A 20,826-nucleotide genomic window follows, 5' to 3' on the forward strand; every position below is an offset into this window, starting at 1 on the left:
TGGGTAGGGATAAGAAAAAAAAAAGTGACCTTCCCTAACCTTGTCCTCAGGTTCTAGCAGAGCATGGGATTTGGAACTTGGTGCCTTTCAGTTACACTGGCAACAAGGTCTATCGCCATTTAGTGTTGTTTTGTCCCTGGGTGGTTTTGTGTAAGAGGCGCCCTATGTGATGATAACTAGCGTGGTAAATCAATAGTGACCAGTGAAGTAAATGAAGATGATTGTGCATTAACTCCTCATCTCGGAGATGTGATGGCCAGCGGCTCAGTGGGGCTGGTTAGGGCTGGGTTGGAGGGTGGGATTGAGGCACTCCCTCAGGAAGCACCTGTGAGCAGCCCCCACTCATGGCTTTGGCAGGAATCAGAGGGGACTCAAGCAGCCGCCCTTCAGGGGAGCCTCTGTGCTTTTAAAGCAGCTCGCCCTTCAGGAGCCTCTGTGCTTTTAAAGCAGCTTCCCACCCTGAGAAGTCAGGCTTTCGTATGGTTTAGCTCATGAAGACATGCATTTGTGTTTGGAAGGCGGCGACTCACACCCTCAGCCACGGTGTGTGCTTGTCATTTAGGAGCGAGGTCTACCAGTTGAAATGTCTCCTACGTCAGGCACCTTATGCTTTTATTTCAATTTATTTTTAAAATATATTTTTATTGGTTTCAGAGAGGAAGGGAGAGGGAGATAGAAACATCAACCATGAGAGAGAATCATTGATCGGCTGCCTCCTGCACGCCCCCTACTGGGGATCAAGCCTGAGACCCCAGCATGTGCCCTGATGGGGAATGGAACCTTGACCTCCTGGTTCATAGGTTCATAGATCAATGCTCCACCACTGAGCCACGCCAGCTGGGCAGACACCTTATGCTTTACATTCAAGTTTCTAAACCTGTTGGTTCAAGGGCATGAATGATGTTTTAAGTATACTATCCCCGAGTTGTTTGGGTGAAAATTCCCCACAGACACCGCCCCTCTGTGGGTAGGCTCCCCACTTCCTCACTCACTCCACCTGCCCAGCCCCGGGCCAGTGTGGTTGGTACTGGAGTATCCGGTGGTGTAGACGATATAGCTGAGATTTAGAAGTGGATCAATCAAATCCCTGCTGCCTCACTGGGGGCAGCAGCAAAAGTAGACGTCTCCCTCCAGCACCCCTACCTTCCTCCGTCCTACCCCTGCCTCAGGCTATCAGCCCAGAAACAAACAGACACACACACACACACACACACACACACACACGCACACACACACACACAAAACCTCCACTCGGTGGTTCGGGCCCGGGAGTGCGCTGACTGAGGAGCAGTGAGTTTGCGAAGGATGAACCAGGAGCCATGTCTCCCTTGTGGGTTCCACAGAAAATCCCAGTTCATGTAGAATGAGGGTCTGAACACCGAAGGCTGACAGCCAGGGAGGAGATCACTCGGGAGGGTTACGACGAAGGAAGATGCAGATTTGCTCCTTACCTGTGACCTTCCCATGGAGCTGACGTCACTAGGTCCCTCTGTGTCCAGAGCAGAAGTAAATGTCTCCCCAACGGGAATGCCGGGGTGTGGCCCCCTAGCAGCCATGGGGCGGCCCCCTATGCACCATCCTTGCCTTCAGCCTTTCGGAATGGAATGTTCTATCTGTGAAGTTTAAAACGATGTCCGCATTTCGGAAAGAATTCACTTAAGACTGTAGAGTTCCTCATGAGCTTCAGAACGTAGACTTCGCGACTTTTACAAAGATTGTGAATGTGCAAAACTAAAAGGCATCGTCTCTAAAAGCTTCCAGATTTGTGACCGGAATGTGCCACTCACCTGTCACCTTTACTCCTGTGTGTTTGAGTTCATCAACTCTGAACAGATGGAGGACAATTTCCTGCAAAAAAAAATTAGTCTAATGTGTACATTTTTGGGGCATAGACTCTGAAAGAAGGAGTGTGAGTGTAAGCTTGGGTTTTTTCCCACACAGATGAAAATATCAGAACCATTTACAGATCAGACTGAAATAGGACTGTTTTGCATTAGGGAATGAAAACTATTTTCTCAGGATAAATCGCAGGCCCAGCGATTTCTTCCATATTTCAGAGCTTAAATAAAGACAGCCCTTTTGAATTCGCATACTTTCAGCAAGAGGAAAAACAATCAATATTTAATAAGATATTTTATGTCACCTGGGGATGGGTTCCATTAACGAGGACTTGTGTGGGAAGGTGGGAAATAATTGTGCGGCTTTGTGGAGGCAAAATGAGCATTCCTGAGGCCTCCCAGTGCTCCCGCGCTCCGGAGGGCCCGCTGAAAGAAACGCCTCGTCCTCTGCTGCGGCAGGAGCACACTTAAAGGAGCCATTGCTGCCTTTTCTGTAGTGAAATGACAGGGACTGTGTCCGCAGGAGGAAGACCGAGCTGACGGAAGTAAGAAATACTTATGCAAACGGAGCAAACGTTTCCATTTTGGTTCTTCGTCAGGACTTCAGGGTGATGGTTTTTAGATTGGAGACAATTACTGAGATAAAGTTTTCACCCACATACTCCACGGCCCCTAACTCTCTCCAGCTAGTGCAGAGGGAGGAAGAAGTACTTCTTCCAATTCTTATTTATCTTACAACTAGAGGCCCAGTGCACGGAATTCATGCAAGGGTAGGGTCCCTAGGCCTGGCTGGCGGTCAGGGCCAATCAGGGCCTTCCTTCTCCCAGCTGCCGGCCGGGGCCTTCCTTTGTTCCATGCCACCCCTGATGGTCAGCACACATCATAACGAGTGGTCAAACTCCTGGTCGGTCGAACTCCTGAGGGGACAATTTGCGTATTAGCCGTTTATTATATAGGATTTTCCACATAGCCACTGTGTCTTTATCATTGAACAGCTAGACACAGGAATGCAGCTTTCAAATGCTGAGTCTGGCCACAAACATTCTATTTCTTTTCCCATTGGTTTTTTTACAGAGTGGGGGAGAGAGAGAGAGAGAAGGAGAGAAGGAGAGAGAAAGAAACATCAATGTGAGAGAGACACATTGATCACTTGCCTTCTGCATGCACCCCAACCAGGGTCAGGGATGGAACCTGCAACCCAGGTGCATGCCCTTGACTGGGAATTGAACCTGCAACCTTCAGGTTCATGCTCTGATGCTCCAACCTCTTAGCCACATGGGCCAGGGCTTGCCACAAACATTCTAACTTGAGAGCTAAAATCTCTTTCTTCTCCCCATGCAAGCTGAACTTTGTAGGGAACAAAAACACAGGTACCCTTTGTCATGAGAAGACTCCATTCAAAACGGTGAAATCAGCTCCATCTTTCCTGACTTGAGCTCAGAGCAATTTTCCCACTGCACACCACTCACAGGTTACGTTGCAGCCCGCCCCCTTGTGATGTCCCCGCAGATCTACTCTGCAAAGGTGAAGCCACCATGATTCTTGTTCCAGTTCCGCTGGCTTCTCAGGCAGGTGCACGTCAGACAGTCCATACATGCAGACACAGTTGTGCACCTGGGAGGAGGGGCCAGAAGCACTGAGTGAAGGAGGGAAAATATAACCAACAAATGTTTGGGGGAAGCGGGGAGAGAAAGAAAAATGAGGTGGGAAGATCTCTGGCAGCCTGTGAGGGCGCCATCCCATTGGCTGAGTGGCTCCTTGAGCTACGAGCTTTGCATCCATTATCTACATAAATGAAGTTATAGAGCAACCCTGTGATAAAAACTTAGGTCTAGGGAAGGTGAGTGATTTGTGCGTGGTCACACAGCTGCAGGGAGCGTTTGGTTCTGGATCCTCTTTGGGTTCATTAGGCTGTTACCTGGCAGGAGTGGCCGGGGCCTGGGGCCTAACAGAGGTCAAGGAAGGAAACAGGAGGAAATCCACCAACATGAAGCTTCACGAAGGCAGGGACCCATCTCACCACATCCTCAGAAACTAGAGGATTGCCTAACATACAGGAACTCGGTGTTTTTCTCAAGAAGGGGTGGGAGGGAGCGAGGAGGGCTTTGTAAGTACAGTTGTTGAACATGAACGAGGCCAAATCAAAAGCAGGAGCCCTTACTTGCTGTGTCTCCCAGAGGCTGCCCATGGTTGCTCCTTGGGTATAAGGTCGACCAGAACTTCTCCAACCGGAGTGTGCTTAACAGTAAACACCTTCAGTTCCCCTTAGGATGCCAACTCTGACTCCGGAGATGTAAGATAGAGCCCGAGATTCTGCATGTCCAACAGGTGCCCAGATGCTGATGGTGATGGTGGTGATGATGGTAGCGATGGTGATGATGGTGGTGATGGTAGTGATGATGATGATGATGATGATGGTGGTGATGGTGACAGTGCTGAGGATGGTGATACTGATGGTGGTGGTGGTGATGGTGGTGATGGTAATGCTGAGGATGATGGCAGTGATGATGATGGTGGGGGTGATGGTGATGCTGAGGATGCTGGCAGTGATGGTGGTGATGGTGGTGGTGGTGATGCTGAGGATGCTGGCAGTGATGGTGGTGATGGTGGTGGTGGTGATGCTGAGGATGCTGGCAGTGATGGTGGTGATGGTGGTGGTGGTGATGCTGAGGATGCTGGCAGTGATGGTGGTGATGGTGGTGGTGGTGATGCTGAGGATGCTGGCAGTGATGGTGGTGATGGTGGTGGTGGTGATGCTGAGGATGCTGGCAGTGATGGTGGTGATGGTGGTGGTGGTGATGCTGAGGATGCTGGCAGTGATGGTGGTGATGGTGGTGGTGGTGATGCTGAGGATGCTGGCAGTGATGGTGGTGATGGTGGTGGTGGTGATGCTGAGGATGCTGGCAGTGATGGTGGTGATGGTGGTGGTGGTGATGCTGAGGATGCTGGCAGTGATGGTGGTGATGGTGGTGGTGGTGATGCTGAGGATGCTGGCAGTGATGGTGGTGATGGTGGTGGTGGTGATGCTGAGGATGCTGGCAGTGATGGTGGTGATGGTGGTGGTGGTGATGCTGAGGATGCTGGCAGTGATGGTGGTGATGGTGGTGGTGGTGATGCTGAGGATGCTGGCAGTGATGGTGGTGATGGTGGTGGTGGTGATGCTGAGGATGCTGGCAGTGATGGTGGTGATGGTGGTGGTGGTGATGCTGAGGATGCTGGCAGTGATGGTGGTGATGGTGGTGGTGGTGATGCTGAGGATGCTGGCAGTGATGGTGGTGATGGTGGTGGTGGTGATGCTGAGGATGCTGGCAGTGATGGTGGTGATGGTGGTGGTGGTGATGCTGAGGATGCTGGCAGTGATGGTGGTGATGGTGGTGGTGGTGATGCTGAGGATGATGGCGGTGATGATGAGGGTGGTGGTGATGCTGTTCCTCAGACCACACTGCGCATCAAGCATGCAGAGTATTTGGACAGAATGTAGATGGACAGTTTTCCGTTGTTTCATTTCGTTTTCTGAGTTTCTATAGTTCTAGGATTCGGGGAGGAAGAAGATGAGAGGGTTAGTTCATGTTTATGGTTTGACTTCCAAACAATAAGGACAGAATTAAAGTTAAAATAGAAGAAAATGGCCCAAAATGTTCATGCAAATATGGACTTGCCCTGGGAAGGATCATGCGAGAGTTACTCTATTATAAACAGAGGAGAATATAGCAGATTCTTCTGCAAACGAGGTTGCAGCTTTTCCTTTCCCTTTTTTGTGATTTTGTTCTTTTTAAGTTCAAAAGAAAAGAGTTGGGGCCTGGATTTTTTCTCTTACGTTTAATTTGGTCTCTCAGGAGAAATGTTGCTTTAGACCTAGGAGACTTGTATGTGAATAAAGAAAGAGAACTCAAGAAATTCTTGATTTTAAAAGGGAGCAAATGATAAATTTTTTGAGCACTAGGGACTAAACTTATGAATTTATTCATTTCCTATAGTCTCCATCATTCAAGTTTCATTGCACACTATTTCAAATATAGAATATGATGTAGACATATAAGCAAGAATAATGATGAATCTTTTTATATCTACAGCTCAGTTTAAGAAATAAAACCAAAAACGCTAAATTTCCCAGCATTCGCCCTTAAATACATTGTACTTTCTCTCCATGAGAGCTTTAAAATAACTTAGGTTGAGGTGTATCATTTTCGTACATTAAAAATATCTTTAGAACAGTCCTAATAAGACTTGATGTGTTTTAAAATTTTATATAAACAGTATCAAACTGCTTATTTTAATTTGATTTTTATTAACCCCACTAGTAGTTTGTGAGGCTTTTTCATGTTTATGAAAGTTCTCACATTTTCGCAGTTGTATAATGTTCCATTTAACTTCTGCACATCCACTTGGGATAAAGTTCGCATTTCATCTTTTTGTATGTTTTTACAGTGCATAACATGTCCAGGTTAAATGTTCTATATATTTTTTAGCATATTTTATTGATTTTTTTATAGAGAGGAAGGGAGAGGGACAGAGTTAGAAACATCGATGAGAGAGAAACATCCATCAGCTGCCTCCTGCACACCCCCCACTGGGGATGTGCCCACAAGCAAGGTACGTGCCCTTGACCAGAATCGAACCTGGTACCCTTCAGTCCGCAGGCCGACGCTCTAGCCACTGAGTCAAACCGGCTAGGGCAAATGTTCTATATATTAATGAGACAAATTTAGATGGTCCATGACATGAATAAAGGATTCCAGCTAGAATTAAAATGGGTATCACTTCCGTTCTGGCCAATTAATACACAGGGCACAGTTGCCCACTCACTGAGCTGCTTTATTGAAATCCCCATCTAGGAAAAGAGCATTATGCCACCCATTTCCTCAAAATTACCATAAAGAGAACATCATCATGGAAATACTTGTTTTAATGTGCTAGCATTTAGAGAATAGGCGGTCGTGTGGCTTTACTGCTAGAATCAAGTCTTCGGGAACATGGACGGCTCAGTCTACACAGTGGATGTGTTCTGGGGATGGTGGGACATGGGTGAGTTGTTAAAGGTGAACTATTTTTTATCCACTCATCTACTGATGGGCAATTAGCTGCTTCCGAATCTGGGCTATTGTAAATAATGTTGCAGCAAACATAGAGCGCATTGACACAGTGGAGTACCCCTCTGCTGTAAAAAGGAAGGACATTTTACCCTTTGCAATAGCATGGATGGACCTGGAGAGCATTAGGCTAAGTGAGAAAAGCCAGTCGAGAAAGACGAGCATCACGATTTCACACATACTAGTATGTGGAATCTGAGGAACAAACTGAACTACCAAGCAAAACAGAGACAGACTCCTAGAGAGCAGGCTGACAGCCGTGATGGGGTGGAGGAATTGAGCAAAAAGAAAAAACAAAGAGAATTCATGGACCTGGACACCAGTGTGGTGATTGTGGGGAAGTATTGAGCTGGGTGGAGGTGGAAGAGGGCATAGAGGAGATAAATAGTGATGGAAAAAATGAAATAGCCCAGCCGATGTGGCTCAGTGGTTGAGCATAGACCTATGAACCGTGAAGTTCATGGCTCTATTCCCAGTCAGGGCACATGCCCAGGTTATGGGTTAGATCCCCAGTAGGGGGCGTGCAGGAGGCAGCTGATCACTCATTCTCTCTCATCAGTGATTTTTTTTCTCTCTCTCTCTCCCGACTTCTCTGAAATCAATAAAAACATATATTTTTTAAAAACTGAAGGTGACATCTACCTCAATGTGTCAGGTGTACTCACTGTTTAAAACACCTAGTGTTCCTGTTGCAAACCCTTGTTTAACAGCCAGCTTCTTTCTCTTCCCTTTTTCCCCTCTGGCTTCCTGTTGGTAAATATGGCCCTGGGGCCTGTGCCTGTTCTGGTTGGAGCCCCGCGGTGACATTTGGGGATTTTTACCGCCGTGTACTCTTCAGCAAATAGCACCGTGATGGCTTAGCAGACAGCGCATGCTTTGGGGACGGGTATTTACCCAGACAGATGGAAATGGATAGCTGAGCACTTACCCAATTAGTGGATTAAATGTGCCCAGTCGGTCTGGATAAATCACAGAAATGTGCCCTTCCCCGTGCCTGGCCAGCGTGAGATCGCCTGCCGCGTGCGAGGCAATTACCTCGACGTTCTACCTCTCTGGGCCGGCGCAGGCCGAGCCTGATTTCCCCGGTGAGCACGTGGGTCGTTCTCACTTTTCAGGAAATCCCGAGGAGTCTAACTTCAGATGCTGTGTTGCCCTGGTTTCTATGTTCATCAGCCTTTGGTTGCTGCTGAAGACCTCGGGCGTGTACGAGTCGCAGTTATGAATCAGTGCGACCATACGTGCGCGTTACCTGTGGTCTGTAGGAGAGGTGGTGTTTACGTGGGCTTTATAATGCTGATTTAATGTATATGTTCAATATTCTCTTAGGCTATCTATATAGCCTAAGAGGAAAAATCCTTGCCTTTTCTCCAGATGGCAGCTGAACGGAAGCGATATTAACCTGGCCGTGGAGTCTCGTTACGAGCTGAACGGAGGAGACCTGGTGGTCATTAACCCCCACAGGGATCGGGACTCGGGGAGTTATCAGTGTTTCGCTACAAATCCGCTCGGAACCATCGTCAGCAGAGAAGCAAAGCTGCAGTTTGCCTGTAAGTTCTGGCCCGCACACCTGCAGGCCCAACATCTCACAGCACATAGCCGCATGGGTGCCGTCCAAGAGGTTCAGGAACAGCACATGGTTTCATTCATGTAGTAAGTGGATTGATTCAATATAAATGGAGGCTTTTTAAATATATTTTTATTGATTTCAGAGAAGAAGAGAGAGGGAGAGAGAGAGAGAAACATCAGTGATGAGAGAGAATCAGTGATCGGTTGCCTCCTGCACGCCCCCTCACTGGGGATCGAACCCACAACGTAGGAATGTGCCCCCACCGGGAATCGAACTGTGACCTCTTGGTTCATAGTTCAACACTTAACCACTGATCCACACTGGCCGGGTGACCGGATTTAGTCTTGATCTTCCCCATACGACCTTCGAACACCGTCCACTTTGTTTCTTCTCGCTGGTCCCCCTTCCTGTGCATTGGTTGTGTGTTTGTACAGGACGCCTGGCAGGGCGGAGACTTGCGTTGGGAGCAGGCCCAGGGCTGCAGGTCAGGGGTCTTTGCTTTGGGCAAAGGGCAGTGAGGTGTGGTCCCCGAGACCCATCCTCGCTCGCTACTCCCTCTGGCGGTCCCCGCTCTGGGCTGTGCCGCAGGCGCATGCTTAGTCTTGCTTCCTCATACCTGCTCGCCGTGGCGATGAACCTCACCTCTCCCCTATGGGAAGAGGAGTGGGTGAGGCTAAGTCAGCCACTGTACAGACGCCCGTGTGTGTTATCTCACCGGCCGATGTGGCCTCCCGGTGCCGTTGGTTTTCAGGTCACCGTGGCCATGCTCTGGAGTATCGCTGCTCCCTCCCCAGCCTCACTCCGAGGGACAAGCAGCCAGCAGGCCGGGACAGTCTCAGCAGCCTTGCTGTACGGGGTTTCTGTTTAAAGACGCCTTGTGTCACCCGACCGGCGTGGCTCAGAGGTTGAGCATCAACCTGTGAACCAGGAGGTCACAGTTCGATTCCTGGTCAAGGGCACTTGCCCGGGTTGCGGGCTCCATCCCCAGTAGGGGGTGTGCAGGAGACAGCCAATCACTGATTCTCTCTCATCATTGATATTTCTCTCTCTCTCTCCCTCTCTCTTCTTCTCTGAATCAATAAAAATATATTTTTTTAAAAAACCCACAAAACTAAATTGGGTCTCAGGTCCCCAGTCTATACAGAGATCATGTGCCGACAGGACTCTGTGGAGAGCAGGGGTGTGTGAGTCAGGACGGAGGACAAGTTCACAGGGTACTTTTTTTAACGCTTGATTGAGATAGCTCCACCAGGCCTTCCTCTGTTCCCCGGCGATGTCCTGGGAGTAGGGGGGAGGCTTCCCGGATAGACCCGTGGTGTCTCCGGGAAGCCCCGGAAAGTTCTTGCTTGGACGTCCTCTGCCTGTTTTTCTGTGTGACTCCCCATCTCTGGTCCCTGTGGGCCTGTTTCTTCATTGCTGCTCTTTGGGGATATTGTTGCAACCCTTCTCCCAAAGCCTGAAAGTGGTGTCTTTGCAGCAGAACCCTGCGGCGTCCCCGTGAGCGAAACCTCGCCCGGGAGGAGGGCAGCTCCAGGCGGTGGTTAAAGATAAACCAGAGGCCTGTGTGTGGCTGGGAATGCACTCAGTTCAGAGGCGCCAGCAGCATGTGTGTGTGTGTGTGGCGGGGGGCGGTTCCACAGGGGACCAGGTACCATCATTCTTAGGCCGCTGTGTTCTCTCACTATAGGGAGCTCGCTAAAAATACCCTGCAATTTCTCCTTCCATGGGAGCACCTCTTTAATTGAGCCCTGGCTTTAATGCGCATCCATTATGCCCCCAGGATTCTATTTTGCAAATGTTGGAAAATGTCTTTAAAATCATTCCTGAAATCCTGTGATTTTCACAGTCATGATCTCTTTCGTGAGATGATTTCTCCCTCTCTTCGCCCGCCCTCTTATTTTTGCTCGACTTGCCGTCGTGTTCTCAGAAAATAAAAATGGCTCTTAGAAGCACATCATTCACTGCACATCTTCCCCTAATTCTGCATTTGATGGAGAGGCCTCTTGTTTGTCGGTTTTAGGATGATTGGATTTGCAAGAGATGTGCTAAAGCATCCCTTGTTTTATTTTTTTCTTCTGTGAATTGTCTGCCCTAGTCCTTCCGGGATAAAGCAAAGAATATGCTACTCCAGGGCCTAGTACATCTTTTTTGGAAAAAAATTCTGTCTGGTATAAATTATACCTCAGGACATTAATTCCAAAATCTCAAAGGACAGTGTTTTATGAAATAGAATATATCATCACTTAAGTTATTTGATTTGTTAAAGTACCCGATAGAAATTTCCTGCGGCAAACACTATTCTGTGTTCTTGTTTGTACCTGCAAGCTGTGCCGACTGTCCCTCGCCCCCTCAGCTCTTGGCTTTCTGCTCAGCCACACTGACAGATGACGGCCGAAAGTCAACAGATAGGTCGTTTGCATCACACTTCTTCATTCCTAGCATTTTGAATATGAATCCTTTTTTAAAATATTTTTATTGATTTTAGAGAGAGGAAGGGCGAGAGCCAGAGAAACATCGATGTGAGAGCAAAAAATATTGGTTGGCTGCCTTCTGCACATCCCCTACTGGGGATCAAGCCTGCAATCCGGGCATGTGCCCTGACGGGGAATCAAACTGTGGCCTCCTGGTTCATAGATTGATGCTCAACCAACTGAGCCGTACCGGCCAGGGCTTGATTATAATTTCTTGATTATCAACTTCAAAAGTTTTAGAATAACTACCTTTCAGATTATTAAATTCATTTTAATTGCATAGGCTGAAAAGTTTCCTAAAAATCTATCTTCAGCTCCAGGTTATCCAATACACAACTTGTTCATGAAAAGTCCCTCTCAACCCGTGACCTTTAAATGACTTTTCCTCCAAGACAGCCACCCACCAGGACCTCCGACTCCCCTTGGGATAGGCGTTGATGATTAGACGTGGAATTAGCATATTCTGGGTTTTCCCCTCAAAATAAGCATGTCTGTTAGTGCACCTGAGAGCTTCATTACCGTCTGTCTTTCCTGACTGTGAATGTGGTTGTTGTTAATATTGTCATCACGCTTTTCCTAACACCATGTTTTGATGGTGTCGGCAATCAAAATCCTCTTGTCTGATGAGGCCCGGACGTCCTCAGCATTGAGCCCATTATGCAAGATTATGTTTAAAAGGGGGCTTATAATTCCATGTACAAGCCCCTGTAATCCTACCCATCCAGCCCACTCCCGGCCTCCCTTCGCCCTGTGACTGCCCTGCTCTCCCCATGCTCCCTCATTTCCTCCCACTCCCTCTCCCTTTCTCTCTCCCTCTTTCTCTTTCTTTCTCTCCCTCCCTCCTCTATTTCCCTCCCACTCTCCCTGATATATGAAGGGCATTTCAGCCCTGGGAACAGCATGTGCTAAAGTGGGAAAGCAGGAGGCACAGGACATTCAAGGCCTGAGAGAAGTTGGGTGGTAGGAGCCTAGATTTGCAAAGGTTTGTGGAGGGAGACGCGGCTGGGAAATGACCGAGACCTCACACGGCTCACTGAGACATGAGGCCAGTGGAAGCCGCCGGGGTGGACAAGCAGGGGGGGTAGACACGCAGAGCAGCAGAGTGAGTTGCACTTGGGTGAGTGTCCGGGCCGTTAGATGGAATGTGCTGATGACGGGGCTGGGAAATGAAGAGGGAAGGGAGGGAGGAGGTGCTTATGGATAGACGTCCCAGACTGGGGCACAGATTGGAGGTGAGGCGGATGAAAGAGTGAGAATGACAGGGAGGCCCTCTGGGTCTGGGAGGGCATGCGGGTGGCAGGGGCTCCGTGGAGAAAAGGGAGTGAGCCCCATGAAGGGAACTCGCTACAAGACCCTGACACAGGCCCAGGTGAGGAGGAGGCACCCCGAGGAGTCGAGTCCGTGCAGATGGTGAGGAGCAGGCACTCGGTGACGCTGAGAGAGACTTGGGCTGATGTGCACACGAGGCAGATGGTGGCGTCCTTATCGGCACACGGTCAGCTGTCGGAATGAAAGGTCCTCGGTGGAGACTGGGCTCTGCAGCCAGAGGCAAACAGACCTGGAGAGAGAGGGAGAGCCGGGCCCTGCCGGGCCTGCACGGCTGTGGGTGGGGAACCAGCCAGGCCCGTTTTCCCCTTCATTGCACCCGTTACAGGCACACCATTTGGTATTCGTGTCTGTGGGGGCTCACAGGGGCAGCTAGGGCACAGATCAGAAATGTCTGCAGCTGCCCCTTTGGGGTCCACTGTCCCTGTTCCTTACCTTTGGGGACCACTGACCTCCTCTCCGTGCCCCTTGCTGGGACTTTTCTGGAAGGTCCTGGAAATGGGTCACGCAACCTGTCAGCTCATGCGTCTGGCTCCTCCCCAGGCCACATGGCCTCTGCCTCCAGGACTCGCCCCCCCTTGAGCAGGCGAGCAGCCGTGGACAATGTGGAGACGAGTGGGCGTGGCCGTGCTCCATAAAACTGTATCTGTGGGCACTGGACGTTTTGTTTCGGGTAATTTTCCCGTGTCATGAAAGCAGGATTCTTCTTTTGATGGTTTTCAGCTAAATGGAGAAACCATTCGTAGCTCCGAGGCCGGACTAAAGCAGATGGTGGGGTGGGGCGGCCTCAGACAGACAGAGTCTGCCAACTGCCTGCCCCATGAGCCCCGGGCACGCAGGAAGCGTGAGCTCCTGGCCTCACCGATGGCTCTGACATGTTGGAATTTCTGCTGCCGATTAGAAATGGAGAAGGTAGAGTGGTTGAGTGTCCACCTATGAACCAGGAGGTCACAGAACGATTCCTGGTCAGGGCACATGCCCGGGTTGCGGGCTCCATCCTCAGTAGGGGGCATGCAGGAGGCAGCCGATCAATGATTCTCTCTCATCATTGATGTTTCTCTCTCTCTCTCTATCTCTCCCTCCTTCTCTCCCTCTCTCCCTTCCTCTCTGAAATCAATAAAAATATATTAAAAATATAAGAAAAGGAGAAGGAATGTATCACTCCAGCAGAGGGCTGTGTCCCTGGAGCTCACCACATTAGCAGCTGCTCCCTCCCTCTCTGTCTCCACAGAATTATTTTTAGATGGAGTCAGCACGGGGGACCATTTGTCCCGCTGTGTCTGGGACACGTTCACTTACACCTGTTTTCCCTGCTAGTTGATGCCTGTTTTTGCGTTCAGATTGTCTTGATGAAGAGGCTAAGGTATATGGCCGACCCGGAGTGAGCTTGACAGCCTGCACAGAGGAGCTGTTGGGTGCTGCCGGATAGCAGGACCCTCCCTGTGCCCGGCAGGTGGGTGAGGAGCTGCCTCTTACCCACAGAGTCGCTGTGGGAACCTGTAGGGATCCCTGTTTGGATGTTGGGATCGGGTGTGGCTGCGTTCCACCTGCGGAATGAAAAAACACATGCACTTTCTGGACACAGAATTATTTATCCAACCAAGTGTCTCTTTTCTTAAAAATAGTTAGAGAGTCAGAACGAAGTTTATGACCTGAATATAAGTAAGTAGGACTTTCTAACGGTGCCCGACTCTATTAGAGGTTTTCCCCTGCTTCAACTTTGTTAATTGCTCAGATTCTCCTCATTTGTGTGTCATGTATTACCTATCCTTCTGAGCCAGGCAGAATGTGTTCTTGAACAAGTTTCCTAAGCTTGGTGTTTGTTGGTCTTCAGAATTATTTTATTCGCTTTAAATATAAAGTTTGTGGAAATGGACTTCATTTTCCTCTGAGCGTGTCCTCTTAGTGACTTGCTATTTCAGCGTAAATGCAGCATTTTAAACTCTCAGTCGGAGGAAATGAACACCACGTGTTCATCTGCCAGAAACGCTGGAGCCAAGTCACAACCAGGAAATAGAGAAAGTTTGTGTTTTTTCATCAAAAATGCAAATTTGCTCCAGCGAGACTTCCTGCCAGGTATTGGCGTGCGGGTTGAAGAGACGCCGAACCACCCGGCTGTGTTAGACAGTTTACCGCCCACCCCGGGGGCTGGGAGTGCCAGGCCCTCGCCCGGCAGGGCCCCGCAGCCAGTGAACGGCGATCCTCCCCCTGCCCCTCGGCTTGGTGCTGCCGTGATGGCCCTGGTGTCCAGACAAAACGCCTCGGCTCCCAACCAATACATCATTTTCACATCTGTCTCCCCCGGCAAGAGAACCCTGCCGTGTTGCCAGGACGCTGTGGGCACAGCTGGCTTCGGCTCTTCAGGTCCCACATGGAAGACCCTGCAGAGCCTTTGGGTAGATGCCCCGGGCAGGGAACACCACACCGGTTTTGTGAGTCAAGCAATTAAAGTGGAATCGTCTCACCTTGCTTTCTTTTCAACAGTTAGAACTTCATTTAAAAAATGCTCTGTGGCTGGTTCGCGTGGTTCAGTGGTTGAGCGTCAACCTATGGGCCAGGAGGTCATGTTTCGATTCCCGGTCAGGGCACATGCCCAGGCTGCGGGCTCCATCCCCCGTGTGGGGTGTGCAGGAGGCAGCCTATCCATGATTCTCTCTCATCATTGATGTTTCTCTCTCTCTCCCCCTCTCCCTTCCTCTCTGAAATCAATAAAAACGTATTTTTTAAAAAGTGCTCTGTGCACAGTGAACGGTGGCCTCCTTCCCGTCCCACATCCCGGGTGTCCGGGCAGCCAGCCCCCCTGCGCCTCCTGCGGTGTTTTAGGTGCCGGCCCCGAAAAGCAGGGATGCCAGCCGGTCCAGCACCTGAGGATTCCCATCCACACACTGCAGGTTCTCTCCTGTCGGAACCTATGGTTCTGACTCCCCCCACCCCACTCCACACACCCACACATGCACACACACACGCACATGCACACGCACACGCACACACACATGGCTGTGAGATAGTCCACAGCATAGACCAGAGACTCCAAGTCTGGTTCCTAGACCTGCAGCATCAGCTTCACCTGGGAACTTCCTACAGAAGCACCTTCCGGGCCCCACCTCAGAGCTGGTGCATCAGACACGCTGGGGGTGGGGGGAGGTGGGGGGGGGCAGGAGCCTGCGTGGTTTTTTTAAAAAAGTATTTTTATTGATTTTAGAGATGAAGGGAGAGGGAGAGAGAGATAGAAACATCAATGATGAGAATCATTGATTGGCTGCCTCCTGCACGCCCCACAATGGGGATCGAGCACATAACCCAGCATGTGCCCTGACTGGGAATCAAACCGTGACCTCCTGGTTCCTAGGTCGACGCTCAGCCATGCGGCTGGGTAGGAGCCAGTGTTTTAATAACAGCTCAGGGGGTGCTGCCCAGGGCTCCAGATGACCCCTGTCCTTCCTAATGGTTTCTATGACGACTGTTGAGGCGTCCCCAGCCTCTTTGTTTGGTAAACAGGGCCTCAGAAGAGATCTGTGTATTCAGATCTTCGGTGGAGAGTGATGGAAGTCAGCACATTGCTCTCCAAGGTCACCCCATCCACGTGTCCACCAAGGGTATGGGATTTTCCTTAGTATTTCTGAGCAAGCTTGCTTCTGCTTTTTCTTCTATAGTCGGGGAACTGGAATCCTTGAAAACTTTTTAAAGCTGTATATCAGAAACACGTATGTGTAAAATGTATTTCTAATCGCTGCAAGGCAATTACCAAGCTTCCCTGCAGATGGAATGAGCGCCCGGGATGAGTTCCCAAAAGCCTCCTGCATTTGGAAGCTGGAGCCATTAACTCTCAGGAGGTGAAGCCATAGACACAGCAGGGTTGACCCTCTCTCTACTAAATGATCACATGACAACTTATGATTATAACCCGTTATTGTAAACCTAGAGGCCCGGTGCACAAAATTTGTGCACAGGTGGGATCCCGAGGCCTGGCTGGCATTGAGGGCCGATCGGGTCCTTCTGGCTGCCGGTCGGGGCCTTCCTTCGTTCCGCGCTGCCCCCTGGTGGTCAGCGCACATCATAGTGTGCTATTGAACTATGGTCTCCTGGTCGAACTCCTGAGGGGACACTTTGCATATTAGCCTTTTATATATATAGATTAAGAGATGCCCTTCTATGTGCTCTTTAGAGAAATGTGCCATTCCATCGCCTGGTGAGCCATAATTTTCATGCACGTCTCTTGCTTGATGACAATGTGCCAAACCTGCTCCTTGAAGGTTAGGGTCCTGGGTCAATATTTGGGGCTCCCTGAGTCAGGGACTAGTCAGCTGGGCTCCTGGACGTTTGGGGGCGGCCGATTCATGCCAAGTTTCGGTAATGTCAGAGTGGAAATAACTTCAGTTCACCCAGACTTACATTTTCATGAAGGACAAAGGATATCTGAATGTTTTCTGACTATCAGGTAGACTCCCCTGTGTCTGAAATTTCAGTGTCCGTGGCCCTCAGCTCACGCCCCTCCCCCCCCCGCCACCCGCCCCTCCTGCCCAATCAGAATCCTCGGGGGCAGGACCTGGGATCTTCACTGGAACCTCGCTCCTTTGCGGATTATCATACACGAAGGTGGTTTTTATTCTCTCTATTAAAAATGATGGCTGGTGTTCTTCTTAATTGCGCAAAGATGATTAAAGAGATTGGGGCTCTAGGAGAGTACATAAATAATTCAGATTTAGACTCTTTGCTGCAGTGGTGTGATTTACTTAAGACTCAGAACCTCATCGAAACCTAATTAATTGGCTGTTCCGCCCTTTCCTCTTGCTCCGTCCTTCCTGTGGCGAGGTGAGTGGCAAAGGAGTGGCCCCGAGCAGGCCCAGCAAGAAACCACAAAGACGCGATGTTCATTTTACTACACGATGCATCGATATTTACGGTTTATACCCCATAGCTGCTGAAAAGACTTGCATTGGCTTACAGGAGGAAATTAATATAAAATAGCGCAAGCCCAGATGAAAGTAGGAGGACATTTATATATATAATTTCAGAGAGGAAGGAAGAGGGAGAGAGAGATAGGAACATCCATGATGAGAATCATTGATTGGCTGCCTCCTGTATGCCCCCTGCTGGGGAGGGAGCCCGAAACCCAGGCATGTGCGCTGACCACCGGGAATTGAACTGTGACCTCCTGGTTCATAGGTTGACACGCAACCACTGAGCCAGGCAGGCCAGGTAGAAATAGGAGAGCATTTAAAAGGATCAGAGGCACGTGGGGGGTGTTGGTGCTAACCGCTGGGAAGTGCCCTGCTGGCCGCCACCAAAACACAGAGCCTCTAAATGCCCCGTCTCGGACATAGACAGCGTGTCCAGCTGCCGGGCGAGGCTGACTTCTCCTGCGTCCAGGCAGAGGGGGATGTGGATGAACAGGGGTGGGTATTATTTGTTTAACAGAAGACAAGGAGTGCTTTGCAAAAGAAGCAGAAAACGAGTTGTGAGGTCTGCCATCCAGTAGAAGTGAAGGCCCTTCGTGAACAGGAGCAGCCACGGGGGACACTCTCTATGGTCTGGGGGCCTGTGCTCACAGCCGGTGATCAGTGTCCTTCCCACGGCTGCGAGTGACGCCCCGGTTCCCCTTCACTCCCAATGACCCGCACGTTCTCCCCGAGTCACAGCCGGGGAAGCTCAGGTGTGTGTGTTTGGGGGGGGGGGTGACGCCTTCTGAGCTGCTCAGTATGCAGGTAGCATCTGAGCTCAGAGCCTGTGAGGGACCCTACACTCAGCAGACTCATCAGGGTCACCCGCCTGGTGTGTTTTCTGGAGCCATAGGCGAGGTGATAAGTGGCACATTGGGGAATAGGGTGACTATGTTAGTATTTACAGTGTCACTATCTCTCCTTTCCCAGGCCACGTCCAATGTCAGGCCCCTCTAACGGGTGCCCTGAGACGTGACCAGTGTCTCGTGGTTATGTGGTTCCTCCGTGGTGTTGGTTAGAAGTCTGTGTCCATCTGCCTCCCATATGGCAGTGGTCACAGCATAAAACGGGTGTTCGCGTGAACATCAACCAGGAGGTGTGATGAGGTTCATCTTACTCTCACCGGGACAGGAATAGAGAAACCTTCCTGTTTAAAAAGTCAAGTTACACCCGGCCGGTGTGGCTCAGTGGTTGAGCATTGACCTATGAACCAGGAGGTCACAGTTTGATTCCCCGTCAGGGCACATGCCCAGGTTGCAGGCTTGATCCCCAGTAGGGGGCGTGCAGGAGGCAGCCGATCCATGATTCTCTCATCATTGTGGTTCCCATATCTCTCTCCTTCTCCCTTCCTCTCTGAAATCAAGAAAAACGTATTTTAAAAGTCAAGTTACAGGACACGTACTGCTGGGAGATGTGTTCTGAGAGGGCGAAGCCCAGCCCATCATCATGGTGGCAGGTGCACCAGACACGGGCCTGTGGGCGCCATTCTCCCCCCAGCTTCATGGTTTCTGGCACTTTCCATAAGCGGAGGTCGGAAGGGTGAGACCCCATTCGGGCAGTTACCACATTTATTCTAACAATGATGTACTTGGATCTGCCCCGTTTTCCCTTCGTCCTACCCTCTGCAGCAGCACCGGTGCCCTGCTCGCTCTCTGACTTGTGTACATTGTAGTGCCTTAGACATTTAAACCGAGAAACCTCTGTCCAGAGCCCTTTAAGGCACGCAGGGCGGGGCTGTCCTGGGCTGATGGATCCACAGGGCACCTGGTGCGGTAGGTGATGCGTGTCTGTAGCATAACTTGCACCTTGTTCTTTGCTTGTTGTGGCCCTTGGACATAATTTGTGCGGAAAACAAGTGGCATGAATCTGTTTGTTTGCTAAGCCCCAGAAACACAGGCAAATGCAAAGGTTTACTGATAGTGAGGTTTCCATGGCAACAGGCAGGAGATCATAATATTTATATCCTTCTATTACTACACTCCAGTGTATTTTAGGGTATGGTGTGAAAAGGACACAATAATATACGCACGCTTTTTTTTTCTTAAATCACTTTATTAGGCTGATATTTTTTTCTTGGCTAAGTGTTTTTAAAGCCTTCATAAAAATTTCCAGGAACTCATTATTAAAAACGTAACTTTTTATTATTCCCCATTAGTTGTAAATTACATACTTCTGTTTATGAAAGTTTTAAAATGACTGTGCGTGACGTCGTGAGCCTGACCCAGGGTTAAAGTTCAGGAGAAATGCACCCGTTTCTTTAAATCCCGCACTCATGTTCAGTGGGAGGGTTTTTCTTCGATCTTTGCCTGGTGAGCTTTAAGTCAGTTGTTGAAGAGCTCCTCAGCAGAGAACAGAAGTCAGCCACGCGAGGAAGTGACCTCCGCTACGGTCAGGAACGTACGGTTCTGTGTGGGTTCGTGTGGAGCGTGGGCTGAGGTCTCCTGTGGAAACCACGCGATGACACCTGTTCATACGCTGAGTCCGTAATCCCCGTGCCCAGGATTCAGGGATGAAGCTCACTTTCTAGCCAGGATGGGGGTGGGCACTAAATGAACAAATAACCGTGAACACACCGAGCAACATTGTGTAAAGACTCTGAAGAAACATGGCTGTCAGATTGTAGAGACTGGCGACTAAGGGAGCACTGACGGTGGGTGTTGTGTGCGCCATCGGAAAGCTGTGTCACTGACCATCCCCTTCGACCCCGCATCAGCCCCAGGGAGTCCTGAGCAGGCGTTTCCTCCTCATTGGGAAAACAGAACCAAAGCCGGACAGGTTAGGGGCGCAGACAAATTTCAGAGGCGCAAATACATCTCCTCGCTCGGCCCTGGGGGCACTTGAAAAGGTTTGTTCAACAATTGAGTGGATGTGGGAAAGAATAATGTTCGGTAAATATGACTTTCAAATTGGGCAAATAGAATCCTTTTCAGCATTTTTTCTAAGGCCAATTTTCTACAGACAGAAGGCAGTGAGAGGCTTCAGTGTCCATTGGATGTGATATTCCTCTCTCCAAGTTAGGAATCGGGGGTGGTGGGGGGTGGGAGGCCACCAGCCCGGGGCTGACTCCCCATGAGCAGCGTGGCTTTGGGCGAAGTCCCAGTTCTCTTTGGTTTTGCGCGTGTGAAATTGGGAGGAAGGAGGACACACGTGACCTGTCTCACGGGTTTCTTTTGAAAATCGGTTAAAAGCTGTGTATCTGTAGAGGCTCATGCATGGGAAGTGATTTCAATGCTTTTAAAAAAATCTCCATGTCACTTGAATTAGGTAAGTACTTTTTTCGACAATTCATAAGTAATCGTTGATGTTTCTCTCTTATTTTGATAAGCCTTTTCAGTATGAAATGACCACTTCATTAAAGAAAAATAAAGCCAATTAGCTTCTTTTTTTGTAACCAAGGTGCTCTTTGAATGTCAGCCCATAGGCCTCCTCCTCCACCTTCACCCCCAGTGAGCCAGCCTGCCCCTCTGCAAATGGGCTGTTGAGGGGACTCCTTCAGTAATAAACTATTTGTAAACAAGGGTCAGGATGCCATATTTGGTGCTGTTTCCTGTAGTGTTAGGAGAGTCCTTGGTTTGCTAGTGTGTTTTTACTTTT

The 20,826-nt window shown here is 49.7% G+C and overlaps 1 protein-coding gene across 1 annotated transcript in view; it reads left to right on the forward strand.

The window, feature by feature from the left end:
* LOC102756700 (contactin-3) overlaps positions 1-20,826 on the forward strand; it is an 84,542-nt gene that overhangs the window by 10,505 nt on the left and 53,211 nt on the right. Inside the window, exon 3 of the mRNA XM_006770638.2 lies at positions 8,300-8,475. Within this exon, the coding sequence (XP_006770701.1) occupies positions 8,300-8,475 (176 nt within the window). The remainder of the gene's footprint in view (positions 1-8,299; positions 8,476-20,826) is intronic.

This window comes from Myotis davidii, unplaced genomic scaffold (assembly GCF_000327345.1).
Source record: "Myotis davidii unplaced genomic scaffold, ASM32734v1 scaffold663, whole genome shotgun sequence".
In the NCBI taxonomy this organism is placed as follows: domain Eukaryota; kingdom Metazoa; phylum Chordata; class Mammalia; order Chiroptera; family Vespertilionidae; genus Myotis; species Myotis davidii.